Source organism: Syngnathus acus, chromosome 2, assembly GCF_901709675.1.
Source record: "Syngnathus acus chromosome 2, fSynAcu1.2, whole genome shotgun sequence".
Taxonomy (NCBI): domain Eukaryota; kingdom Metazoa; phylum Chordata; class Actinopteri; order Syngnathiformes; family Syngnathidae; genus Syngnathus; species Syngnathus acus.
In genome coordinates this window covers 11,231,694-11,254,099 of record NC_051088.1, presented here as the reverse complement: position 1 = coordinate 11,254,099, position 22,406 = coordinate 11,231,694, and the positions used below count along the sequence as shown (strand labels likewise).

General features: G+C 42.2%; 1 protein-coding gene across 3 annotated transcripts; it reads left to right on the top strand.

Moving 5' to 3' along the window:
• The first annotated feature begins 893 nt into the window (after positions 1-893).
• Positions 894-20,327, top strand: nfatc2a (nuclear factor of activated T cells 2a). 3 transcript variants are annotated; one of them, XM_037239243.1, is made up of 10 exons: positions 894-1,306; positions 3,387-4,293; positions 4,368-4,536; positions 6,985-7,187; positions 7,478-7,650; positions 8,511-8,651; positions 10,127-10,182; positions 10,273-10,405; positions 10,617-11,267; positions 18,619-20,327. In XM_037239243.1, the coding sequence occupies exons 1-10, from the start codon at positions 1,249-1,251 to the stop codon at positions 18,672-18,674; spliced, it is 2,547 nt and encodes an 848-aa protein (XP_037095138.1). In that variant the 5' UTR covers positions 894-1,248; the 3' UTR covers positions 18,675-20,327. The 3 variants fall into 3 exon arrangements, with proteins under 3 accessions (XP_037095138.1, XP_037095130.1, XP_037095123.1); XM_037239235.1 differs by lacking the exon at positions 894-1,306 and adding an exon at positions 2,463-2,782 and having other exon boundaries at positions 10,617-11,261; XM_037239228.1 differs by lacking the exon at positions 894-1,306 and adding an exon at positions 2,463-2,782.
• Positions 20,328-22,406: the final 2,079 nt, after the last annotated feature.

Below are 22,406 nucleotides of genomic sequence, written 5' to 3'. Positions count from 1 at the left end.
TGTGTCTTCTACTAGACAGGTATGATTAGTGTATATAGCTAATAATTAGTAGAAATATCCAAACACCAACCATACATTAATTAGCTGTGTGGATTTAATTTGACGTGGATTACATGTGGGGTCGAGCTTCTGGGAAAAACTGGAATTACCATAACTCTGCCTTAACAGGTCTTGTGGGACTGACTACAACAATACAGTAGAACTGACTAGGACTAGATGGGACCTAACTCAGAGTTGTTGATGGATTTGATTCTAGGTCTGGCTGTCACATAATATAACAAACTGGAGATCAAACTAGGAACTAACTCTTCCCGAATAGGGTTGATACGGGAGGAAATATGACCAATAAATATAATGACCAAACGAAGTAAAAACTGCATGAATAGGATTGATTTAGGACTAGAAACGGGTCTGCTTGGCACATATTTGAACAACATGCAAATTAGTCTCTAACTCTTCCTGAATCGTTTTTTGGAATAGTTAATACTGACTAGACCTGACTAGCAATGCCTGAATGAGACTAACTGTAAGTGACATAAATTCAAATGCGAGTAGCATATTTGGATAAGGCTGGTGAGTTCAACGAGTCCACGGGGCTTTAATGGTACTGCAGGACTCTGTCATGTATGTTTGCTTAAAAGAAAGTGGTGAAAATAACTCTTCAGCCAAAAACAGTAACATTCCATGATGAGTATCATGTAATCAAAGAGCAAAACCGGAGCATCCGTCTTTTGTTGCTCACTGGTCGTGCCTCTGCGGAGACTTCAGGGGTCCCACAATGAGTTTCTTGTGCGCTACTGTCTGAGAGAAAGCCACAGAAATGCTTTGGCCCGGGAACGGGCGACGTCATGGATTCCTGAGTGTGGGTCTTTGCAGGAAAAGCCCTGAGTCTCCCAACATGGAGCAGCTCCAGGTTTCCATGGCAAGGGCGCCTAAACAGGAGGAAACACTGAGGGAATCCCGTTATTTTGCAGCATTGCACCATTATAAACACTCAGAGCAGGGCAGGGAAGCCGCTCTCACTACTCCAAAGAACCACTGGCCAGCCGAACCTCCGCCGTTGCTCCTTTCACCAAACTCGGACGAGACTTTTTACAACTTGGACTTTTGTTTGCGTTTTTTGCCATGCTTTTCAACAACTGAGAAGCTAAAACTTTGCCATGCTTGTTAGACCTGAGTGACTTTAATTTGACTTTTCCCCAACATTTTTTGTTCTTTTCTTGTTTTTTTTTTCTTTTTTGCCTCCTGATGTTTAGAGGGACTTGGAGGCTGGCCCAGTACCACACCATGAGGTCCATGGATCAAGGTACTGCTCAAGTGTTGTGATTCTATGGTAATCCAAATATTTTGCTTATTTATTACATGTTGCTAAATCGATGCGAGTCTGTAATGTTTTGTCTTACAGTTGACTACTGACATCATCCGCCTAGCCCTTTACATATGTTCCCATGTTTTGGGACAGAGCCAACAATTTAGAAAAATTGTCACGTTGGAGAGGTTTAATTTTAATGTTCTTATTTTCATAGTAAATGTTGACAGTGATTATTTTATTAAAATCTTATATCACTTTTTTAACTGTCAAACAAAACATTGTTTTGTATTACTTAATATTTTAGTGGATTTGTTTCCGGGTTGGATATCCAGCACATGATGATAGTTTGAAGGCAGTATTCTTGGTCCTGGTCCATTTGGCAAGGCACCAAGAGGGTCCGTTTGACTGGGATGAGGTGATTATCCCATATGCTGTTTCATTTTTAATTGAAGAAATGACAGTCCTGTACATTGTGTTGCAAGTTGTCAGTGCAGCGTGTCAGACACCAGGGTGCAGCAGCACAATGCAAAGCTTGTTTCCAACATGAAAAAGTAGCCCGGTTTATCACCTTGTAAAATAAAAACATTTTATTTTCCCCCGATTCAAATCTTTTACCAACACCTTTTTGTTTATATGAGCATTGTTTCATTTATTGGTGCTTGTAATCCAACTAGCAACTGTTTTCAATTATTTCAACCAAGTTTTTGGCCAGAACGTTAAAAAATTTTTTTTAGTTATAATTATTATTCTAATCATAATACATACAACAATGGCCAGAAATAATTGAAAGATTGTTGATAAATGTAATGAATATACATACTGCTGTGTATTATTTACATATATAATTGTATTATATTGACTTATATATAATCCTAACTACTTTACTTGTATTCGCTTTATTTAGTTGTAATGTTTTTTTGTTTGTTTTCTTGTTCCAATGTAGTTTAAACTACCAATCCATCATTGCGTGACGTCAGATGATATTCGCTCAGGTTTTTAAAAAAAAAAACTAAAACAAATGTTGTCGTTGTGGGTATAAATGACTACCCAATGGCGAATGCTGAAATTTATGACTTTATGGCAAGCCTTGGCGGAGGTTCCACACTACCAGAGAGGCGGGGGAAGGCGGGCGTTGTGCATATGATGTGACAATCGTTCCGCAGTCACACGCAAACAAGGAAGACAGGAAACATGCGCACTCTTGCTCCCTGGTGAGAGTGTTGTTTTATTTTTTATTTTTGGACTCCTGACTCAGTGCGCGCTCTACTTGATTGCGCCTCCCCCCTCCCCCCGCCCTTTTCGTCCCGAACCCGGAGTAGACGTTGGTTAGACAGATGAGCTCCTTGTACGACCAGAACCGCGTAGAGGAGGAGCTGAGCCGGGTCAACTGCTCCGACGAGGATCTGGACTTTGCGTACTTGTTTGAATATGAAGCACCTTGCAGCAGCGAGGCTGAGGGAGGACGTCAAGGTTTGTGAACAGATTTTGGCGCCAATACAAGCGTGCCCCCGCATCCACTCTTGCATTTAGGGTCCCATGGGTGTGTGTCATGTATTCCTTAATACCCGTAGTTTTTTTCTTGACACTTTGTAAGAGGTTGTTCAAACTTAATGGGCACGCAAACCGGGAGAGTGGGTGCAAAAACTTTCTGAAAATACCACCTAATCATATGGCCAGATAATGGCTTGGTCACCAATTAATCAATGGATTTGTCACTAGTCAATTAAAGCGCACTAATAGATTGGCACAACGAGACAGGCAATGGAATTCTTACTAATTAATTGCAGGGCACATCTAGTCAGACAACAGACTGGTTTCCAGACTGAGGATTTGTTTCGCCATTCAATCAAAGCATTCATATAAACAAACAATGCATTTTTCACCAGCCAATCACATGGTACATTGAGAATAACAATCGATTACAGGGCGAAAATACTCTAGTCAGAAAATGGATGGGGATGATTGCCAGTCAGGCAGAGAATGAGCATCCTGTAAAAGTGCTGCAGATACTTGCATCATGATTGTAATTCTGTATTGATAATTCAAATTGTGGTCTTTTTTCTTTCCTGCGCAGATCAACCAAATCTTGCGTCCCACAAAGTCCTCAGTCCTGACTCCGATCAACCCTTCCAGCTGGAGGAAGTCTCCCCATATGCTATCAAGCCCTATAGTCGCTCCTATATTGAACACCAGACAGAGGTTCTGACGGGATATGACGCCCAGGAAGCACGGAACTACCCGGACAATACCCGGCCCTCAGGCCTGGCCTTGAGTCCGCGCATCGAAATCACGCCATCCCGGGAGCACTACAGCCACTCTCACGACTCCCTGCAGAACCTCCACCCGAGCGTCAATAGCCCCCGACCCACCTTGACCGTACCCGGCCATGATAACCTCTCCTACCGCGAGCCCCAGTGCCTGAGCCCTGCCAGCAGCAACTCGTCCACCAGCTGGCACTCGGAGAGCTACTCCCCCTGGGCGTCCCCCTGCGTGTCCCCTAGTAGCGGCCAAAACCCTGGAGACCTGTGCCCCCGGTTCCAGAACATCCAAACTGGATCCCCGGGCACATCTCCGAGCACCGGCCTAACTGAGGACGGTTACTTGGGAACTTGCTCACCTTCCCCGCGCTCTGGCTCCCGTTCCACCTCTCCTCAGGGCAAACGCACCTACGACATGTACAGGAATCCTACTCTGGTGCCCGGCATCCGTTCCCGCAGCCCATCCCCGCTAGACAGCCATGTGGATCACAACATGGGGGCCCACTATCCAAACAGTGCCTTGCCAGAAGCCATGAATGGTTTTAGCTTGCCCAGCAAACTCATCAAGACCTCCAACCAGGTCTACACTCTGTACCCGGAGCATCACGGCGAGGGGAACTACCTGGTCTCCTGTGACCAGGACTCAAAAAACAAACCTGCTCCAGAACCGTTCTTTGTCATCCCTCCAATTTGGTCGAAGCCGCTGGTCTCCAGCATCTGCAGGTTAATTTGGAGAGAACACGTCACACAATAAGTGTCATTCTAATTTTCTAATCTGTGCCCTTTGTGTCCCATAGTATCCCATTGGCATCTCTTCCCCCTTTGGAATGGCCCATGCTCAGCCGCACGGACCACTATGAGCTCCATATCGAGGTGCAGCCAAAGCCGCACCACAGAGCTCACTACGAGACGGAGGGAAGTAGAGGCGCCGTCAAGGCCCACACAGGAGGACACCCCGTGGTGCAGGTACCGCCGCAAATGCCAATTTATCTTTACGGCAACTCCACAACAAGCCGCGAAGATTAATTGAATCGCAATCACAGGGATCACATTCCAGACCACCCATGTAGTTAGTGAAATCCCCATTATGGAAATAACCTACCTAAATACTCGAGGCATGTTTTTATAGCATTTACGGCACGTCATTTTTAAAACTTTTTAAACTCACTTTTAATATACACTTTTTCTGTAGGCCTAAAAGCAGAATTACAGAAGATAATGTTCAAGAATTACAACAACAAAACATGGCTGTGCTCAAAAACAGTATTTCCGGTGAATTCTTCTTTCAACTTTACGCCGTCTCAAATAAAATAAATGTGCCATCATCTAGTGGCCAACAGTGAAATTACACCATGAGATAAACACAAGTTAGACCTGAAATTTGTAACTTGAATCTAAAACCTGCATTGGTGTGGGGTCTAAGCTGGTTTCACAAAAACGCAGACATAGTGGCCAATCAAAATTCCAAGTTCGCAACAAGATTTATAATTGTGGATACCAAGTGAAATCCATCACTTAATCCATCGCTGGTTTCAGGTGACTTTCTCATTACGAGCATCCAATTGCATTTCCTGCCTGTTTACGCTCTTATTCCAGGCAATGGTACAAGTTCAGTCTCACAATTTTATCACGCTGTTCCCCGAAATGTTTTCTTTAGCGTGGACGAGCAACACGCATACAAATATTCTTTTTTTGGATATCCGCCACGCGGCTTGCAAGCATTTCAACCACACACGCAACCTGACTTCCTCTGCCACTGCTTTCGAGTCTCATCTCTTGATAAGTGAAGAAACATTGATGGCGGCGATTACAGCTTCAACTCCACTTTTGAGCTCACATTAAAGCTTTGACTTGTGAAAGTCAAATTTTTTTTGTGGATTTACATTGTTTTTCATTGATAAAAACTCGGTCGATTGTGTGATTGATTGGTGATTACCGTGCAAAAGTGATTTCTGCCACAAATAGCAAAAGAGGAAAAAATAATCAGTTATTCATTTGATAATCAATTATTTGTTGATTAATCAATTTATTGTCTCACCTCTACTTTAGACCCTATTTCTTGCTTTGTTTAAATCAGCCTGCTTGAAAGGCCAGACACATCACGAGACTGAGGCAGAGATGAAAATATTTACCTAGTTGTTTGATTTCATATTGATGTGCTGGCATCCAGTCTAGACACTCGACTATTTGCAGACAAGCAACTAACTTAAAAACACAATTTGGTACATTACTTGTCTGCAATCAGTAGAGGCGCTGTTGATTACTCTGAACTAGTTTGGACGGAGGAGCACTGTGTTGCACGTCCGCCTCACACTTCAGAGTTTGCGGATTTGATTCCACCTCCAGCCCTCCCTGTGTGGAGTTTGCATGTTCTCCCCGTGCCTGCGTGGGTTTTCTCCGGGTACTCCGGTTTCCTCCCACATTCCAAAACCTTGCATGGTAAGGCCAATTGGGCATTCCAAATTGCTGGTTGTTCGTCTATGTGTGCCCTACGATTGGCTGGCAACCGATTCAGGGTGTCCCCACCTACTGCCCGATGATCCAAAGAAGAACATTGTCACACCAGCTCTAGGGAATTGAGCTGTCACTATTGCTGTGATGACAATGTGGTGGTGTGAATTTTGCATGTTCTACCTGTGCTTGCATGAGCTTCTTCCCCATTCCAAAGATTTGCATGCTAGGTTCATTCGAGACTTGAAATCATCCAAAGGTTCGAATAAGAGTGTGAACGTTTGTGCCCTGTGAGTGGCTGGTTACCAGGAAACAAGTACTAGCGACGCCCATCTTTGTTGTTTCAATCGGCTGAATTTTTGGGCCTTTGGCGGAGTGCTCCGTGAGTCCCATTCGCTTGTTCACAGTGGAGACTGTTTATGTTGTTCTTGCATCTTTTCCACACTGCCCAAAGGCCTCAGGTGGGTTCTGCCTGGTTGGGCACGGCTGCTCTCCTCCTCGTTGTCACTCCTTCCCCGTGTCACCCTTGCACCCTTCCCGCCATGTGACCCCCCCCCCGCCCCCCCGCGCTTTACTTTTCCGACTCTGTGTTCAGTCATGACTCACTGCTCCTGCACGTCGCCGTGACAACCGACCGACCGCTCATGTTTGCGCTCGGTTTCTCCTCTGTCCACTCCCTGCGGTTGCCATAGTTACTGGCCGTCGTCAAAGATGTTGCAAAGATGTTGCAAAGATGTAAAATGTCACTCCCAGGAGTAAAAAAAGTATCTCTTGTCATTCAAGCAAACACATTTTGGACTACAATGCGCTCTCTGTCGGCTGCTCATCAGATTTTTTGTTTTGTAAGCCACTTTCACAGGAATAAAATAATGGCAGACACACAACCGGTTTAACGTGTGGCGTACAGTCGTTTTCATGTTGTTGCTCATTGCGCAATCCAACATTCTTTTTTGTTTTCTGCAGTTGCGCGGCTACAAAGGCAAAGAGGCGCTCGGCCTGCAAATCTTCATTGGCACGGCGGACGAGCGCATTCTCAAGCCGCACGCCTTCTACCAAGTGCACCGCATCACCGGCAAGACGGTGACGACAAACAGCTTAGAGAAGATTATCAATGGAACCAAAGTCCTGGAGATGCCCCTGGAACCAAAGAACAACATGAGAGCAATGTGAGAATATAATAAATAAATAAATCCACTTTCATGAAGAACGTAAGAAATCAGAAAACGATTACTTTTGAGAGCCCGAAATCAAAAGATTTAGACAAGCTTAAGTTAAAAAAATGCCTGTAGACGATGACTCGATAATTAAAATATAAGCCGATTAATTTGATAATCCATTTGTTGTCAATGAATCGATACCTTTTGATACCTCTCTAACGAATGGCGTGCATCCAATTCTGGCCGACAGCTACTTCTAACATTTAGCCAACACTGTGTTTATTCATTCCGTCTCACAGAATCGACTGTGCTGGTATCCTGAAGCTGCGGAATGCCGACATCGAGCTGAGGAAGGGCGAGACGGACGTCGGGCGAAAGAACACGCGTGTCCGCCTGGTGTTCCGCGTGCACATACCGCAGCCCGGAGGACAGAGCGTCTCTCTACAAGTGGCCTCGCACCCCATCGAGTGTTGTAAGAAAAATAGAAAACACTCTTTGCTTTCTTTCTCTGCTGTATATTTTTTGATCCTCCAACATTCAAATGAGTTTGTAGCAATCAAAGATGTCTTTATGCTCGCGTGGCAGCGTGAGTTACTCCGTGTTTGCTCGACTGTGTGAGTGCAGCTTGGCTACATCCAAGTTTGTTTACACAGTCTTATTAAAGAGACGGTGTAATCAAAACTCAAACAAGAGCTTCATTTTTCATTCAGCTTTGCTAGGAACACAACTTTCCTGTTAGAGAAAATTGTGACAGCAAAAATTCAGCTTTATGAAGCATCATTTCCGGTCTGTCAAATCTCGTCTCTGCCTGTCTGCACGCAAGACATCCGTCAGGCGGGTGTCACGGTTGTAGTCGTGCACGAGGGTTCAAAGGTTACGCGGTTGTTTGTTGCCACCGCACTTTGCCACTGTTGTTTCAGTTGCATGATGATGAAGTGCAGGAAGAGGAAGCTGCATGTTCCACTGGAATAGTATTTTGTTTTTTTTGATTTAAAGCAACTTCATTGTATGATGTGATGTCTAATGATAAGGAAAAGCGCGTTTCAATTGTTGCCATAGCTGCCTTCAATAGTGCACCGGCGGTCTTTGGTTTATGACGGAGTTCCTTTTTGATGGTGGCGATGTAGCCCGAATGAGTTTGTACACGAATTAGTGACTGTCATGACTTATATAGTTGTCAAAAAGTAAGTTACAGTAATTATTTGGTTGAAAAAAATGCCCAAAGCCAGAATTATAAGACCTTTTGTGGCTGTGCAATCGGCATCAGGTTCAAATATTAATTTTCCCAAAAGCTGGGAAACGAGTTTCATAACACGAGTGCCTCCCTTGCAGCTCAGCGCTCGGCACATGAACTTCCCATCGTGGAGAAACAGGACTTGGACAGCTGCTCCGTTCAGGGAGGCCAGCAGATGATCCTGAGCGGGCAGAACTTCAGCTCCGATTCCAAAGTCGTTTTTATGGAGAAGACGCAGGGTGAGTGGCATCGTTTCACATCCTCTCGTGATTTTCCGCATTCGCTCGCTAGTTCTGCAATAACCGCAACAAGAAAGTGACTGCTGACTCAGAAGGTCACTCTCAAGCTTACATTTTCATCGTACAATGAACTGTATCTCCGCGACGCTTCACTTTCTCTTGGACTTCTTCGCTGGCTTTGCTGCATTGCCGTCACAATTAATTGTTCTTTTATTGATACATTAAAAAAAATAGTATGTTGGTTGGACATATAGCTAGATTACACGCAAAAAATACCAAATTTTGTAGAGGGTACCACCGTAATCAACGGGGTTTCCCTGCTGCCATGTTACGCCATGCGGCAATAAACGGACAGTGAGGCTGACATGGAAAAAGAAATCCTTCAAAAAGGGATTACCGGTGTTTTGGAGAATTTTGTGCGGGCACAACTGCGGAATCCTTCTGAATGGGAGACAGCTGCGTTGGTCTGGAGCTCTGCCGGCTTGTGCAATACTGGGCCCAACCCCCGTTTTTGAATTTCCACTTCCTCTCATAATTATGTCCAGAGGGGCGAGCAAAGCAAATGTCGGGGTCTCCCTTAGAGTGGAGTTGCAACACAGTGCAAACAAACACAAGTGCCAAGAAAGCCGTCATAGAGTAGTGGAGTTGATGGTAGGCCGTTGGCAACATATTTGGAATCCATTTTCCCCCATCTGACTCATTTAAGCCGTGTGCTTTTAATTAGCAAGCTGACAAAAGGCTTTCCCAGCTACAGGAACATTCTGAATCATTCTAGGAGCTTGCGTATTGATATTGTTCCAGATAGTGTAGTCCAGCAACTGGAGAAAGTCCAGTAATTGATCACGTGTCTGGATTTTCGCCCAGCTGAGCTCATTGGTGGAGAAGTTCCTTGTGGGGCCGGTTATTATGCAAATTAGCCCCTCCTATGTAGCAGTGTAGAACGTCTTGCGTGTAAACACATTTTCAGGAAAATTCAAACAAAAGATTTACTTGTTTGTTGACACACCAGAAGACCAAACTCTTTGACTATTATCTTGTTTGTAAAACATTGAGAAATAATTTTAAAAATTGTTTCCATCACTGCACAAACCATGACCCTTAGTGTGGCTTGTTTGAACTGGGTAGCAACTATGCTTGTAAAAAATAAAAATGCAAATAACATTAAATAACTGTAAAATTCGACCACACAGTAATTTGGGGAATTGTGAATACTGGAGGAAATTGTGTTTATTATTTTTTACTGAAGTTTACCCATCTTGAAGTGAATGGAACTAATATGCATAATGTCGATTTACGTCATCCTCCATGAATCAAGTAGACTTCCAAGTCAAACAATTAGATACTATGAATGTGACATTCCATTTATGTGTCCACTTTGGTTCAGAATTCAATAAAAATGCTGTTTTCTCCGATTAGCTCAAATGCAATCTTCACCGTATGTTGACTAGTAACCGACTGCTGATTTCACCTTTCAGATGGGATGCAAATTTGGGAAATGGAAGCGACTGTGGACAAAGATAAGAGCCAGCCGGTACGTATATGACACGGCACGATTGAATCTGTGTTACAAGTCCGTGCACATGAAGAGCGGAGTCTTTTAAATGTTCCTGTTGTCTTGAAGAGCATGCTGTTTGTGGAAGTGCCTCCCTACCGCGACTTGTCCGTCTGCCATCCTGTCAAAGTGACCTTCTGCGTGCTCAACGGGAAGAGGAAACGTAGTCAGCCCCAGCATTTCAGCTACACGCCACTGCCGTGTAAGATCATCACATGACAAGCCATTTGCCAGCGACTGTAAAGTCTAATCATGCTGTGTTCACACTTGCTAAATTGATATTGGGCCTTAGCAATTCAGGTACAAAGATGGCCAGCTTTTGAAGCAAAGCATGCAAAGGAGATGCAGTGAACTCTTGAGATTGCATCGCAGCTGACATTTTCTCACTGGAGTGCCTATTTGTTTTTGTTCAGCTCCATCCATCAAGTCTGAACCCCTAGACGAGTACGACTCAGATCACATGGGCTTTGCCGTGCCCCCCATCGTGGGCGTACATCATTCCTACTACCACCCTCCACACGGCGTCCTCCACCCCGAACACGGCCTGGTTTCCAGCATGGTCTCGTGCCAGCGCCTGGGCTCCAACCTCCAGGGCCAGGAATCCCGCTTCCCGAACCAGAGCCCGGCCATTGTCTTCTCTCGTGCAGGGAAAAGCCTGAACAGCAACCCGTGCACCTATCAGCAGACTGGGCCCGTGCTCCCCGACCCCCACCGCTCCGTCCTGGTCCACGTGGGCTCCCAGGCGCCACCTGCCGAACCGATGGGCGGAGGCCAGCACCCATCCATCATCCAGTTCTCCCCCACCAACCACCTCCTGCTTCGGGCTGGAGACCAAGCGCATCCTGACAACCAGCCCGCCATTTATTGCGAAGGCTACTCCCCGCAAGGGAACGACCCGTCGCCACCCCCTCAGCAATACCCGACCGTGATCCAGCAGCAGACGTACGCCCACAAAGGGCAGCAGAAAGCCAGAGTGCCTCCTGAGGGCACACCAGCCGACAGAGCCAGGAGGGTGATGGTGAAGGAGGAGAACCTGGACCAGGCCTACCTAGATGACGGTGAGTGTAAGTTCATATTTTTACTTACTCTGAATGAGTGCCGTAGCTTTTATCAGCCGAGACGCAGATGGCGATCTTAGCCTCCTCTCAAACAATTGAAGGATATTTACAATATCATCTTCGTCTCCTTGCTGTGATCAAACAGCTCATTCTTCTCAAGCGAGGTGTGATGACACGCCACTCTGGGTGGAAATAACATCGATGGTGACTCATATGTTTGTGCTTCAGCCTGTCCACCCCGCGATACCCCCCGACAGAATTAATGTCAGGCCTCATCCAGCAGACTTCCTTATTTTGGAGCAAAAGGTTCTCTAAACTTTGTTGGAGATTCCCCTCTTGTAGTCAGGTGACATGTTTGCATGGGTTTATCGAGCAAACTTTTTTTAAGTGAGGCGAATCAAAGTGTCGACACGTTGATACTGTTATGATGTGAAAACAACTTCCATGACAACCATTGTCAAGGAGTGGAGCGGCCTGGCCGGGGGAGAGCCGGGGAAAGCCTCTTTGTTTGTTGTCGTTGGCCGGGGCTTCTCCTTGGCCCTGTATCCCCCTCACGCCCCCACCAGATCCTGCAGGGGAACCCACCAGAGGATTGACTTTTTCCCGACCGCACGATTCTGCCAATCTGGCTCCAGGAATTCCTTTTTGCAGCTGCTCCGCTCCAGAAATCCAACACGATGTGTGCGAGATAGAACCAGAGGGTGGAGGGGCATTTTTTAGGGGAAAAGGAAAGGGTTGTTTGTGTTGTGTGGTTTCAATGGAAAAAAAAATTCCAGCAGCACTGGAATTTGTGTTTTTTGGACGGAGCTCACCAGGTTCCTCTCCACAGTAAACAGAAACAGGCTTGTGACTTGTTAAATGAACACTTGGGAGAACAGTGATACTGTTGGGCTCCTGTCTTCTCGAGTTGGTGACAGCCAAGCGTGCCTGAGTGTTTGTTCAGCTTTTCCTTTTACATATTTCCTGGTGTTACTGTCATAGCACTATGGTTGTGCTAGAGAAGAACCCTAACAAGCAGCAGCCTTCAGAAAGAGCAGGCATTAAAATGGGATCTGTAAAATTTTGAATTTGATCACTTTTAATGCCCTTGCTACTTGAATATTTGTTATTCGATCATTTAGTTCACTTAGTTTGACAGATTTGAAATGAACCTTTTTGGATCAGGTTTTTAATGAGCAAAATTAACCGCAACAAGCAAAAGTGGTTTTCATGCGCGTGAGAAATGAGGCGCTTTCACTGATCGAAATCAGGTGATGGGTTTGTGAACAATGTCGTGTAGCACCTGCGTCGCTTTGTATTTCATGAGAATCGCAAATATAAAGCCAAGTTAGCATTTTTTTATAACCTAAATAATTATCTGTACAATCTAGGTGGCTACAGCAGAACAGCAACTCGCCAAGTAAAATATGAACACATTCTCCTTGTTGCAAGGCAGGAAAAAAAAAATGCTATCAATTGCTCAAGGCAGAGCCATCGAGAAAACAGGCTTTAGCCACTCTGGTGATAATTTTAGCCTTGTTCTCTATCAACATATAGTGTCAATGTGTGGGTGTCACTTGAAAGATGATGTGACGCAAAATCAACTGTAGGCATAATTTTAGAATTCAAAAATAGTAGGCGGGGTGGAAACTCAGACATAGTTAACAGAATGTTTGAAGGAGTGGTTAATTTTTTACTTTTTTTTTTATGTTGCTCAGATTAATGGCACAGACATGCTCTGAATAGTGCACTGTTGTCTTTTAGCAGGCAGCTATTCTGCATAATCACTTGAAGACTAGCCAACCAAGCAATTTTTGCATACCAAAATATTTGATCTAGTGTGTCCCTAGAGACATCACTACTATGGCTTATCATATTGTCTGTACGGCTATTTATGGACCGTGATTAATCCTCACCCACATATTAACTATACTGATAAAAAGCTAACAAAAGCCTCTTGGATTTAACTGGCAGCGCAAACATTGCACATTTTTTCATTGTTTCTCTTCAGTCAAGCGGTAGCCAATCAATTTTCTGCCTTGGTACCCAATTGTCTGCCAATTCAATGGGCCTTAATCAGGAAAATAATACTTGATGATCTTTTACTTCATAAATACATATACTGTTATTGAATAGAATGTAAAGAATTCAGCAGTTGGGGCATCTGGTTAATTCATTGCACCGCTTTCTGGTGTGTGAGAGTTGGCCACAGGGGGGCAGTATAATAGTTATGCAGACAAAGAAGAGTTTTACTACTACTGTTAATGACTCAGCAAGCTGCAGTAATATTTTTGGTCATTCCCTGGGAGCATTTTTATATTGTCTGTCTAAAATGTGTTTATTAATTTTTCCAATATCTAATCTATAATATATTTTCTAATGAATTAATATTCACCACCACCACCACCGATAACGGGAGTACCAGCACTTTTTTTCCCACTTAAAGCACTAAGTCCTACCCCTAGTTCAACATATGACCCGACACATATATACAACTGCACTCACACTTTGCGGAATAGCAGGAACACAACTTTAGTTGAATGCACCATGGAAACATTAGGGGGCATTCCCCACATTTGCAAGCTTGCCGACAACATGTTGTCATTTTTTGGAGTCGTGGGAGGCCACATCCTGATATACTGTAAGTTTACTTTGCATGGTGATAACTGATGTATCTCAGTGTTAAATGAAAGTCAGGTTTTTCCTCTTCTGTGCAACACGCAAACTTTGTATGTCTCGCCCCCCGCTCCCCTGTAGAGCGCTTCTGTTTGCAGCCCCCACACGTTTCCATGTTGCGTGTTCAAACTTGACAAAGGGTCGTCTACCTTCTCAAGCGAGTTACTTCAGAAGTAGGCAGGAAAGGTGGCACGGCCTCTGCCATTGTGGTGAGTGGCTGTGGAAAAAAATGGTCAGAGGCAGTGGAGCAGGTGAAACGGTCGGTGAAGATTGGGCCTGTGGAGGGAGATAAAGCACACAGTTGACAGCTTGGACACACATTCGTCTTAGCACACACAATGGCCTTGTTACACGTGTATGGCCTGTTTTAGAGGATTTGTACGTACCATACTTTCCGGACTATAAGGCGCACCTAAAAACCTAAAATTTTCTCAAAAGCCAACAGTGCGACTTATAGTCCGGTGCACCTTATATATGGACCAAATTCCTAAAATTAAACTGGCCCGAAGCATTGTGTCATAAAATCAATCATAAGTGGCCCGCTGAAGACTATGAATCATGAATCAAAAAGACTATGGATCATTATTTTGTGATTATAAAGTAATTTGTTGCATCTGAAGTTGAAATAAAAAAGATAAAATGGAGAATGACTTGATTTGGATTAAAAATCTGACATGATGCATTATATAAGGACAAAGTTTTAAAATGGGCCATTCATTGAAGGTGCGCCTTATAGTCCAATGCGCCTTATAGTCCGGAAAATACGGTACCTCTGCCAATAACTTGAAACAAGAGGTCATGGTTTGTGCTACCTTAAGATGTACATTTACGCTCTCATTTTTCTGTTTGTGGCCCTCAGTGGAAAAAAAATGGACATCATTGTTTTTATCCGTCTTTTCAGTTACTTGAACGTGTTCTAAGGTGTCGTGCACGCATGACTATGCACAAACACATCAATGTCAGCTCCCAGCAGGTCACCTGTGTGTGTCCCCCCACCCCGGCGCCGCTCTCAGGAGCCAGACACTCTCCTATTGACGTGAGCAGCGGCCAGAGTGCCAAGCCTTCATTAGATCCAGTTAAAGCACTCTGTGTTACGGCTTCTTTAAACGTGTTTCACGCTCCAGGGTGGCAGATTGAATATTTGCGGCTACGAGCAGGGAGATGAAAGTGGCCCAAAGGCATTAGGTGGCCAAGCAAATTCCAGCACAGACTTAAAATAAACATGGCGGCTGATGTGGTGACGACAGCAGAGAATCCAGTTTAGCTACTCACATGCTCACCCTAAAAGAAATATGGTTAGAATGTGCTTAGGTGGCAAAGGGCAAGAAACCAACTTTTGATTAGTCTGCAAGTTTAACATTAAATAAAGTACTTTCATTTATTCACTTGGAATTGTTGGCGATACAAACTTTTCTTTGCATTTTAAACAAATATATGTCCAAGGCTGTATTTACCGTGACGACAGGGAGTACCGTTTTTTTCCGTGTATAATACGCCCCCATGTATAATACGCACCCTAACAATGGCATGTTGATGCTGGAAAAAAGCCTGTACCCATGTATAATACGCACCCAATTTTTTTTTTTTTTTTTAATTTTTTTTTTTTTTTTTTTTTTTTTTTTAAGTCCCAATGATCGTCACACACGCAGGGAGGCAATGGGTCCCATTTTTATAGTCTTTGGTATGGTCTTAACTAGGCTGGATGTATTTTTTTTGTTGGCGTTGATTTCTCCGACTGCCCATAAAGGCACCACCGCGATCAGATGAAAAGAGAGGAAAGTGACGTGCGGACATGTGAAAAAGGCGGCTCTGTATGGGAGAGACGTTGAAGAGGAATAATAACACCCTTGGAAACCAAAACTTGCCCCTCGTCGTGACTCGGCGCCGCAACAAATGTTTCGGATTTGTGTAGGGTACATTGTGACAGCAAACGAGCAGGTGATCGAGCAAGCGTCTGATACGAGAGCATTGCGTTCGTATGGAGCGTGTTTGAAGTGAACAGCAGAGACGAAAGGAACAAGGCAAAGTGTTGTGAAATAAAATATTACCTGTAATACGCATTTTGTTATTTGCTGATTGTATTAAGCTATCACATTCATTGTCAGTCAAGAAGAGAAGAGGACTATTATCCCTTCTTTGACGAAATGACCAGAGCACAGTACAAACACACTATTGTTCTTTCGGTATTTATTCAACCCACATTCTTTCACAACATGACAAGAAGAGAACAATACATAAATCAATACTCGTACCAGTACCATGATTTTCTTAAAAAAAAAAAAAAAAAAAAAAAATTTTTTAAAAAAATTTAAAAAAAATTGTACCCATGTATAATGCGCACCCCAGATTTTAGGACAATAAATTAGTTAAATTTTGCGTATTATACACGGAAAAAAACGGTAGTCGGAAGTTTGGAAGTAGATTGCACGAGTAATTGTGGGCTGGATCGCTCTGGCTGCGTGCTTCTACAGCAGTTCACTCTTCCGTCTTGGCACTTGAAAGTGACACTGAATCTTCTGGATTAAATACTAGATTGGCTTGATTGAGTCATTCATTTTCCATAGTATGTTCCCCTCGCGGTTTTGCTTATTGACTTTTTAAAACAAATGCTATTTATATAGTGAGCTGTTATGTAGGTGTTTGTATTTTTAGTTACACCCTTTGACTCACCATTATGTTGCTGACGGCTTTAAATAGAGCACAGCAGTCAATGAAGTTACTTTGTTGAGAATAACAGTTAAGTTGTAGTGGCACTTCCTTCTCAGTCAGACTTGTTTATTAGAAATGTTGACTCACTCTTTGTATTGAGAAATTTTGGTGGCCAGATATCCTCTTTTACCTCGATATGTCTGCTTTTTTTTCTAATCTTGCTCTTCTGTTTTTGTGCCATAGGAAACTAATTTCACTTAATTTCTCAGACTAGCATTATTAATTCATTACAAACATATCTTAGTTGATGATAGAAAGCACACTTAACCTGTGTCACTTTGCTGCTCATACATGAGTCATGTCTTGTGCAAGTATAGTGTTGTTATTATGTCCGTTTTGTGACATTATGGTTTGGTTTTGTACTGCAAAATGTTTCCAGTGTAAATTCAGCGATTTCAGATCAAATGAGTGGAGCTGTGCGTTCCCATGGTTACAAAAGGCGCAGACACAACAAGCTACGTAATGGCCTGAATAGCAAGCAAGGAGCTTTTTTGGCCCACTTTGAATCACTCGCATTAGTCATCGGACCTAATGAGTCGCTAGTGACATAGTGGAAGCATTGGCGGGTTATAATGTCGCTAAGCGCCAATGTACACACACACACACACACATGCTTGACCGGTGATTACATTAGCTGTTTATTTTGACAGCCAATTTGGTTGGTGGTCTCCTGAATTTCCGACTCAACATGACTTGCTGTAGCATTAAGCTAACAATGATCCATTTTTGTTTGAAAACTCCCCAAATTTTGGTTTGACTTTTGAGGCAAGACAAATTTATATGTATTTCTTACACAAGGCAATTCTGAGTGTTTCATAAAAACACAAGCACGGCACCTAAAAGCAAAGACAATGGTCAACACGCTTCTGCGCATTTTTTGTATTATGGCATTTGTTGTGTTTTTTGGGCAGACACTAATACGTATAAATCGGTGTATATCCATGACGTCAAACTCGCATGAGCAAATAACTTTAAATTTGTGTTGGATTTGTATCCGCATTTCCAATCTGAATATATACTTTACTGTACACTGCTTTGACACATATCTCAATTGTGTCTCTTGAGAAGAAAAAATGGGTCAATTCTGAATTGTGTGACTTCAACCACGCAGGGTGATTCCAACTTTAAACCACACGTTTTCTCCACGTTGTGTGTTTGATGTTGGACATCTGACTCCCGTGCAAAGTTACTCTTCACCGCTGAGTGCCCTGCAATATTGTGACGATCTCTGTTTGCTGCTCGTCATTGTGTTCAAGACAGCTGACAGCAAGTTGAACTTCCTCATTTCTTCGGGCCTACAGGAAAGAACACAAACACTTTTGTGGACAGTACAAGTGCGTGTATGTACTTCTTCAGTCCTGATTGCAACGCTGTCAAAACTCCTCTGCCTGCTCCTGCCATCCTTTATGCTTCTATTTTTAGAACCTTGGTGCAAACAAAGTTTCCATTTCAACGCCCTGGCTTGTGGGTTTATGTCATCAGCAGGAAGTGATTATATAGCACGATTCAATAGAAGCACGCCCTCTGACTTTCAATTCATGTGGCCAATTCGAACGATTCGTGACGTATATAAGAAATCTTTGTGTGGCTTTTTATTGAAATCTTTGTTTATTTATAGCAGCATTTGACATCTAGAAATTGTTTCACGCATTTTATCACATACGTTTATTATAAGGCCATAGATAAAATGCTTTTTAAAGAATGTTTAGTATTGGACTGGTTGTAGTGTTGCATATTTCATATATCCACTTCAAAACTATAAATGAATTGTTCAAAAAAGAGCGCACTATTTGCTTGTTTGCCTCACGATCAAACTCCTCCTGTGACTGGAACCTAATTGAAACTAAAACAACAGCACACTCTTCTGTTTGCTGCTGAGTAGTGCAGTCCATTTTTGGAAGCTAGTTTCCAGGAGTCTTGGTTAATCAACATGATTGACTTAATTTTTCCATTCTTATGTTTTTTTAAAAATGTTTCCTTTTTTGCTCTGCAGTGAACGAGATCATTTGCAAGGACTTGACTGGTGTTCAAACACAAGCGCAATCCTAGAGGACAGCTCTGATGCTCTTCGTTGTCAACATCAGGCTTGTTCACCACCACATAAATGCCCCTATGCAGGTAGCACAAAACAGCAGTTAACTGTGTGTAATTTTTGGTAAGTAAATAACCTACAATTGTTTACTAGTGAATGAATAAATGAAGAATATCCAAACTTAACCGGTCGATCATCTCAAAAGTGCACTTCGTAATTAAGAGTATACTGATGTCTTTGCCAAATGAGTGCACTGTTTCTGATAACCGGATGATATATATATATATATATATATATATGAGGGCTGCACAATATAACAACATCACGATATTTGCCCGTGCAATACGCATATCGCAAAGACATGCAATAAGTTTCTTATTAAATTGTTTGCATTTGTCTGAATTGAACCAGTGTGATGCAAACTTAAATGTACATTGCCATCCAATTGTTGAACATTATCTATGCTCATTTTTATTAATTAGCTAATCATACATTCAAATTACTTACTTTGCCCGATGACATTTTTTTATTCTGTTAGATAATAAAAATGTTATTTCTTATGGTACATGTTTAATATCGCAATAATATCAATATTGCATATTGCATGTTTTCCCAATATTGTGCAGCCCAAATATATATGCGTGTGTGCAAAGTAGGTATACAGGTATAAAAGTACAAATAAAATGGGAAATAGTATGTCACAAAGTTCACCTGTGTGCTACTACTGTATACCTACTTCTGCTACCCACTTAATATGTACAGTATTCCATTTTATGTGTCATGTGTGTATATATATTCACGTGAAGTGTCTTCACAGGGCCTGCGATGCTGCATTTATGAATGTAGTTTGTGTTCTAATTCGAAATTCAAAATTCGGTGACAATCAGCACTTTGACACAATTTAAGTGACCTTTTGGAATTACAAGTGCATTTGTTTGATTTTTAGTTCTCTGAACCTTTTCCTGTGTGTATATATAGTATAGCAGATTTTTATATATATAATAGTATACGTAATCCAAGCCAAAGTCTTGCCTATGCACAAAATTCTTGCAGCCCATTGCAAACAAAGTACTTTACTTGCTTTATTAACGTACCCACTCGTAAGGATATATCGCTACCCTGAAATACTTTGCGTGATTGGAAAAGAAATTTGTAGTCCGAGAACAGTTTAATCGAATCGTTATATCCCTTACGTGTTGATAAATTGAAGGCTTTTGTATGAAAAGCAGAAATGCACAGCAAGATAAAATCTGAGGAAGATGTTTGTTTTTTTTTATTACACAGAATATTCTATTTTGTAATATTGCATTTATATGAATGATCTTTGCCATTGAGCCAGTTCAGCACAATTGCAGTTCCCTTATCTTGAATGTAATCTCCTCTTTTTTATGTGTAAATAGAAACCTCCAAGTGCGATTTTATGCTGAGGTATGTGTAGCTTGTTATATTGTCCCGCGTCTTTTGTGTGTTTATCTCATGCAGCATATCTTTTTTTTTTTTTTTACACGGAAAAGCTGAAGGGAATGCGGCCTCATTTATATCTGAAATCGTGTGTTTTTGTTCACTTGTTAAATTTCAGTGAGGATTTCATGATGTTTTATTTACTGATGAGTTTAAGTCTTGCTATTTTTGTATTCTTCAAAGTAGCAATAAACTATCCTTACACGATCCCTAATGTTTCATCTATATTCCTTCTGGAATTGGGAAATGTAATGATAAATGGAATTAATCTACAATAATCTAATGGACCACTGCAGACTACAGAGAGTCTCCAGACTGTTACAGGAGATGAGGTGATGAATATAAAATGTGTTATCTATCAAATATATGAGTGTAGCGGCGAACGTCAGCTGTCTGAGCGCGTGCATGTTACTCACCTGCGTGAATCGAGGAAAACAGAGCATGTGCACGCTACTCGCCTGCATGTAATTTAGGATGCCAGGAGGAAAATGGAATGAGCAAAGATATCACCGTAGCACAGAAAAAATACCAAAAAGAAACAAATATCTGACGTGGCATTGAAAAGTGGGAAGAAATGTGCGTTTGATACGTGGATATTATTGTGCTCAATCATAAAGTGAAGACGGATTAAAAATGCGCATTTCTCTTCCTGCATATGTCACATGGTTGAAACGTTGTGAAAGTATTCACTGCTAAAACGTAATGTCATAGATATGGTTGTAAATATAAATAATTTAAAAAGTCCTAAAAATTACGGTTTGATTATTGTTTGATAGTTGCATTTATCGGGTTTACTAACTAGCTTAAATTCATCATGCGGTGAAACTATATTTTAATATTTGATGCATTTACATAACTCAAAGGAAAAATTATATATTTTCTAGTATATAATGGCAAACTTTTCATAGTAGTTTTTTGTGTACCTGCTTTTACAAATAATATGCAAAATAGTAAATGTTGGAATTTATTTGTTTTGTCTTTGAGGTTTTTCCACCTACTACTAATTACTGAGACCACCCGCTAACAACAAATGACTCCTGACAAGTTGTAAAAATCCCGGGTGAAGAAAATAATAGGAAAAGATGGATCAGCAGTCTGGTTATTGAGTGGAATCCAGTGTAATGTTCATCTTGGTACAACCCTACAAGTGTGGCGAGAAGCAAAACACTTGACACATCATTCTAATATATTTTCACTCGTAAGTAATATTTTAAAACGTGGCTTTTTTCATTACTGGAGTTAATATAACCTGAAAATTTCATTCATTCATTTTCATGGTCGGCGTATATCCTATGTGGCAGTTTAAATCAGATGTTGGTCATCTTGGAGATGAGCGCAGGCCGTGGATCTGTGAGAGAAAGGGCTGCGCTCCTGTGGGAGAGGCCAATCAAAGCAGCTCCTTTCATGCCATTAAATGTGGTTAAATTGAATGCTTAACACATTTTACCCCTGCCTGAAATGACAGCAAATGTGTGGCAGGAGGAAAGTGTTGTGTAGGCATGGGGGCAATGGTTGTCATGGAGACAGCCTGTTTAGTGCTTTCTTTGTGAATGAACCCTGTGTTCAGGAAGTCTTTGGTCTATGATGTCAGTGCCAATGAAAAGACGGCACGTGGGTCTTGCTGTCTCCAACGTTGCCGCGCGCACATACGCACATGTACCACCGTGACTCATGAGCCCTTTCAGCACTCAATGCCTCGCTGGCTCTGAGGCGTGTGCAGAAAACACACAAATGAAACGCATAATGAGCTCGGCATTTTTACACATGCACCTTTCAATAGTTGTCAAAGACAGAAATCTAGCTAAATGCACAGAGGTTAAATTGGTTTTGCATTTGCTGTAATATATGTAGTCATGAACTTAAATTTAGTTGGACCCACATGCCATGTATGCTGATCCTGGTGGAGGGTGCACACTGCCCCCCTGCCCCAAGTCAGTTCCTGTAAGAAGTACAGGTACACTAGAAAAGGGATGTATAGATATGAAAGAGCAGTCTTGCTTGTAAAATCTGACAGAAGGGGGAGACAATGGACCTTTGGAAGAATTACAGGATATGTTAATTGAGCACAAACAATCAGGATTGTTGCTTTTTACTGAAGGAAAAAAAAAAGCTCACAGGTTCACAAAGATTGGAACATTTGTTCCGACAGAAGGGAGTTTATTCTATGAACCACTGATCTGTGTCAGCGCCATATAGAAAAAAACATTGAAAATGGCTTAGATTGCAGTTTATGGTGACAGGCTAATACCTGGATTGTAATTTAAAACAACAATGTTGTATAAAGTGTT

What these genes read in the sequence shown, in the direction of transcription:
- nfatc2a (XM_037239228.1), top strand. Translation starts at nt 2,647, where the DNA reads ATGAGCTCCTTGTACGACCAGAACCGCGTAGAGGAGGAGCTGAGCCGG. An exon ending in CTCGCACCCCATCGAGTGTT is followed by an intron (nt 7,651 to 8,510) that starts GTAAGAAAAATA and finishes CCTCCCTTGCAG; the next exon opens with CTCAGCGCTCGGCACATGAA. An exon ending in CAGCTACACGCCACTGCCGT is followed by an intron (nt 10,406 to 10,616) that starts GTAAGATCATCA and finishes GTTTTTGTTCAG; the next exon opens with CTCCATCCATCAAGTCTGAA.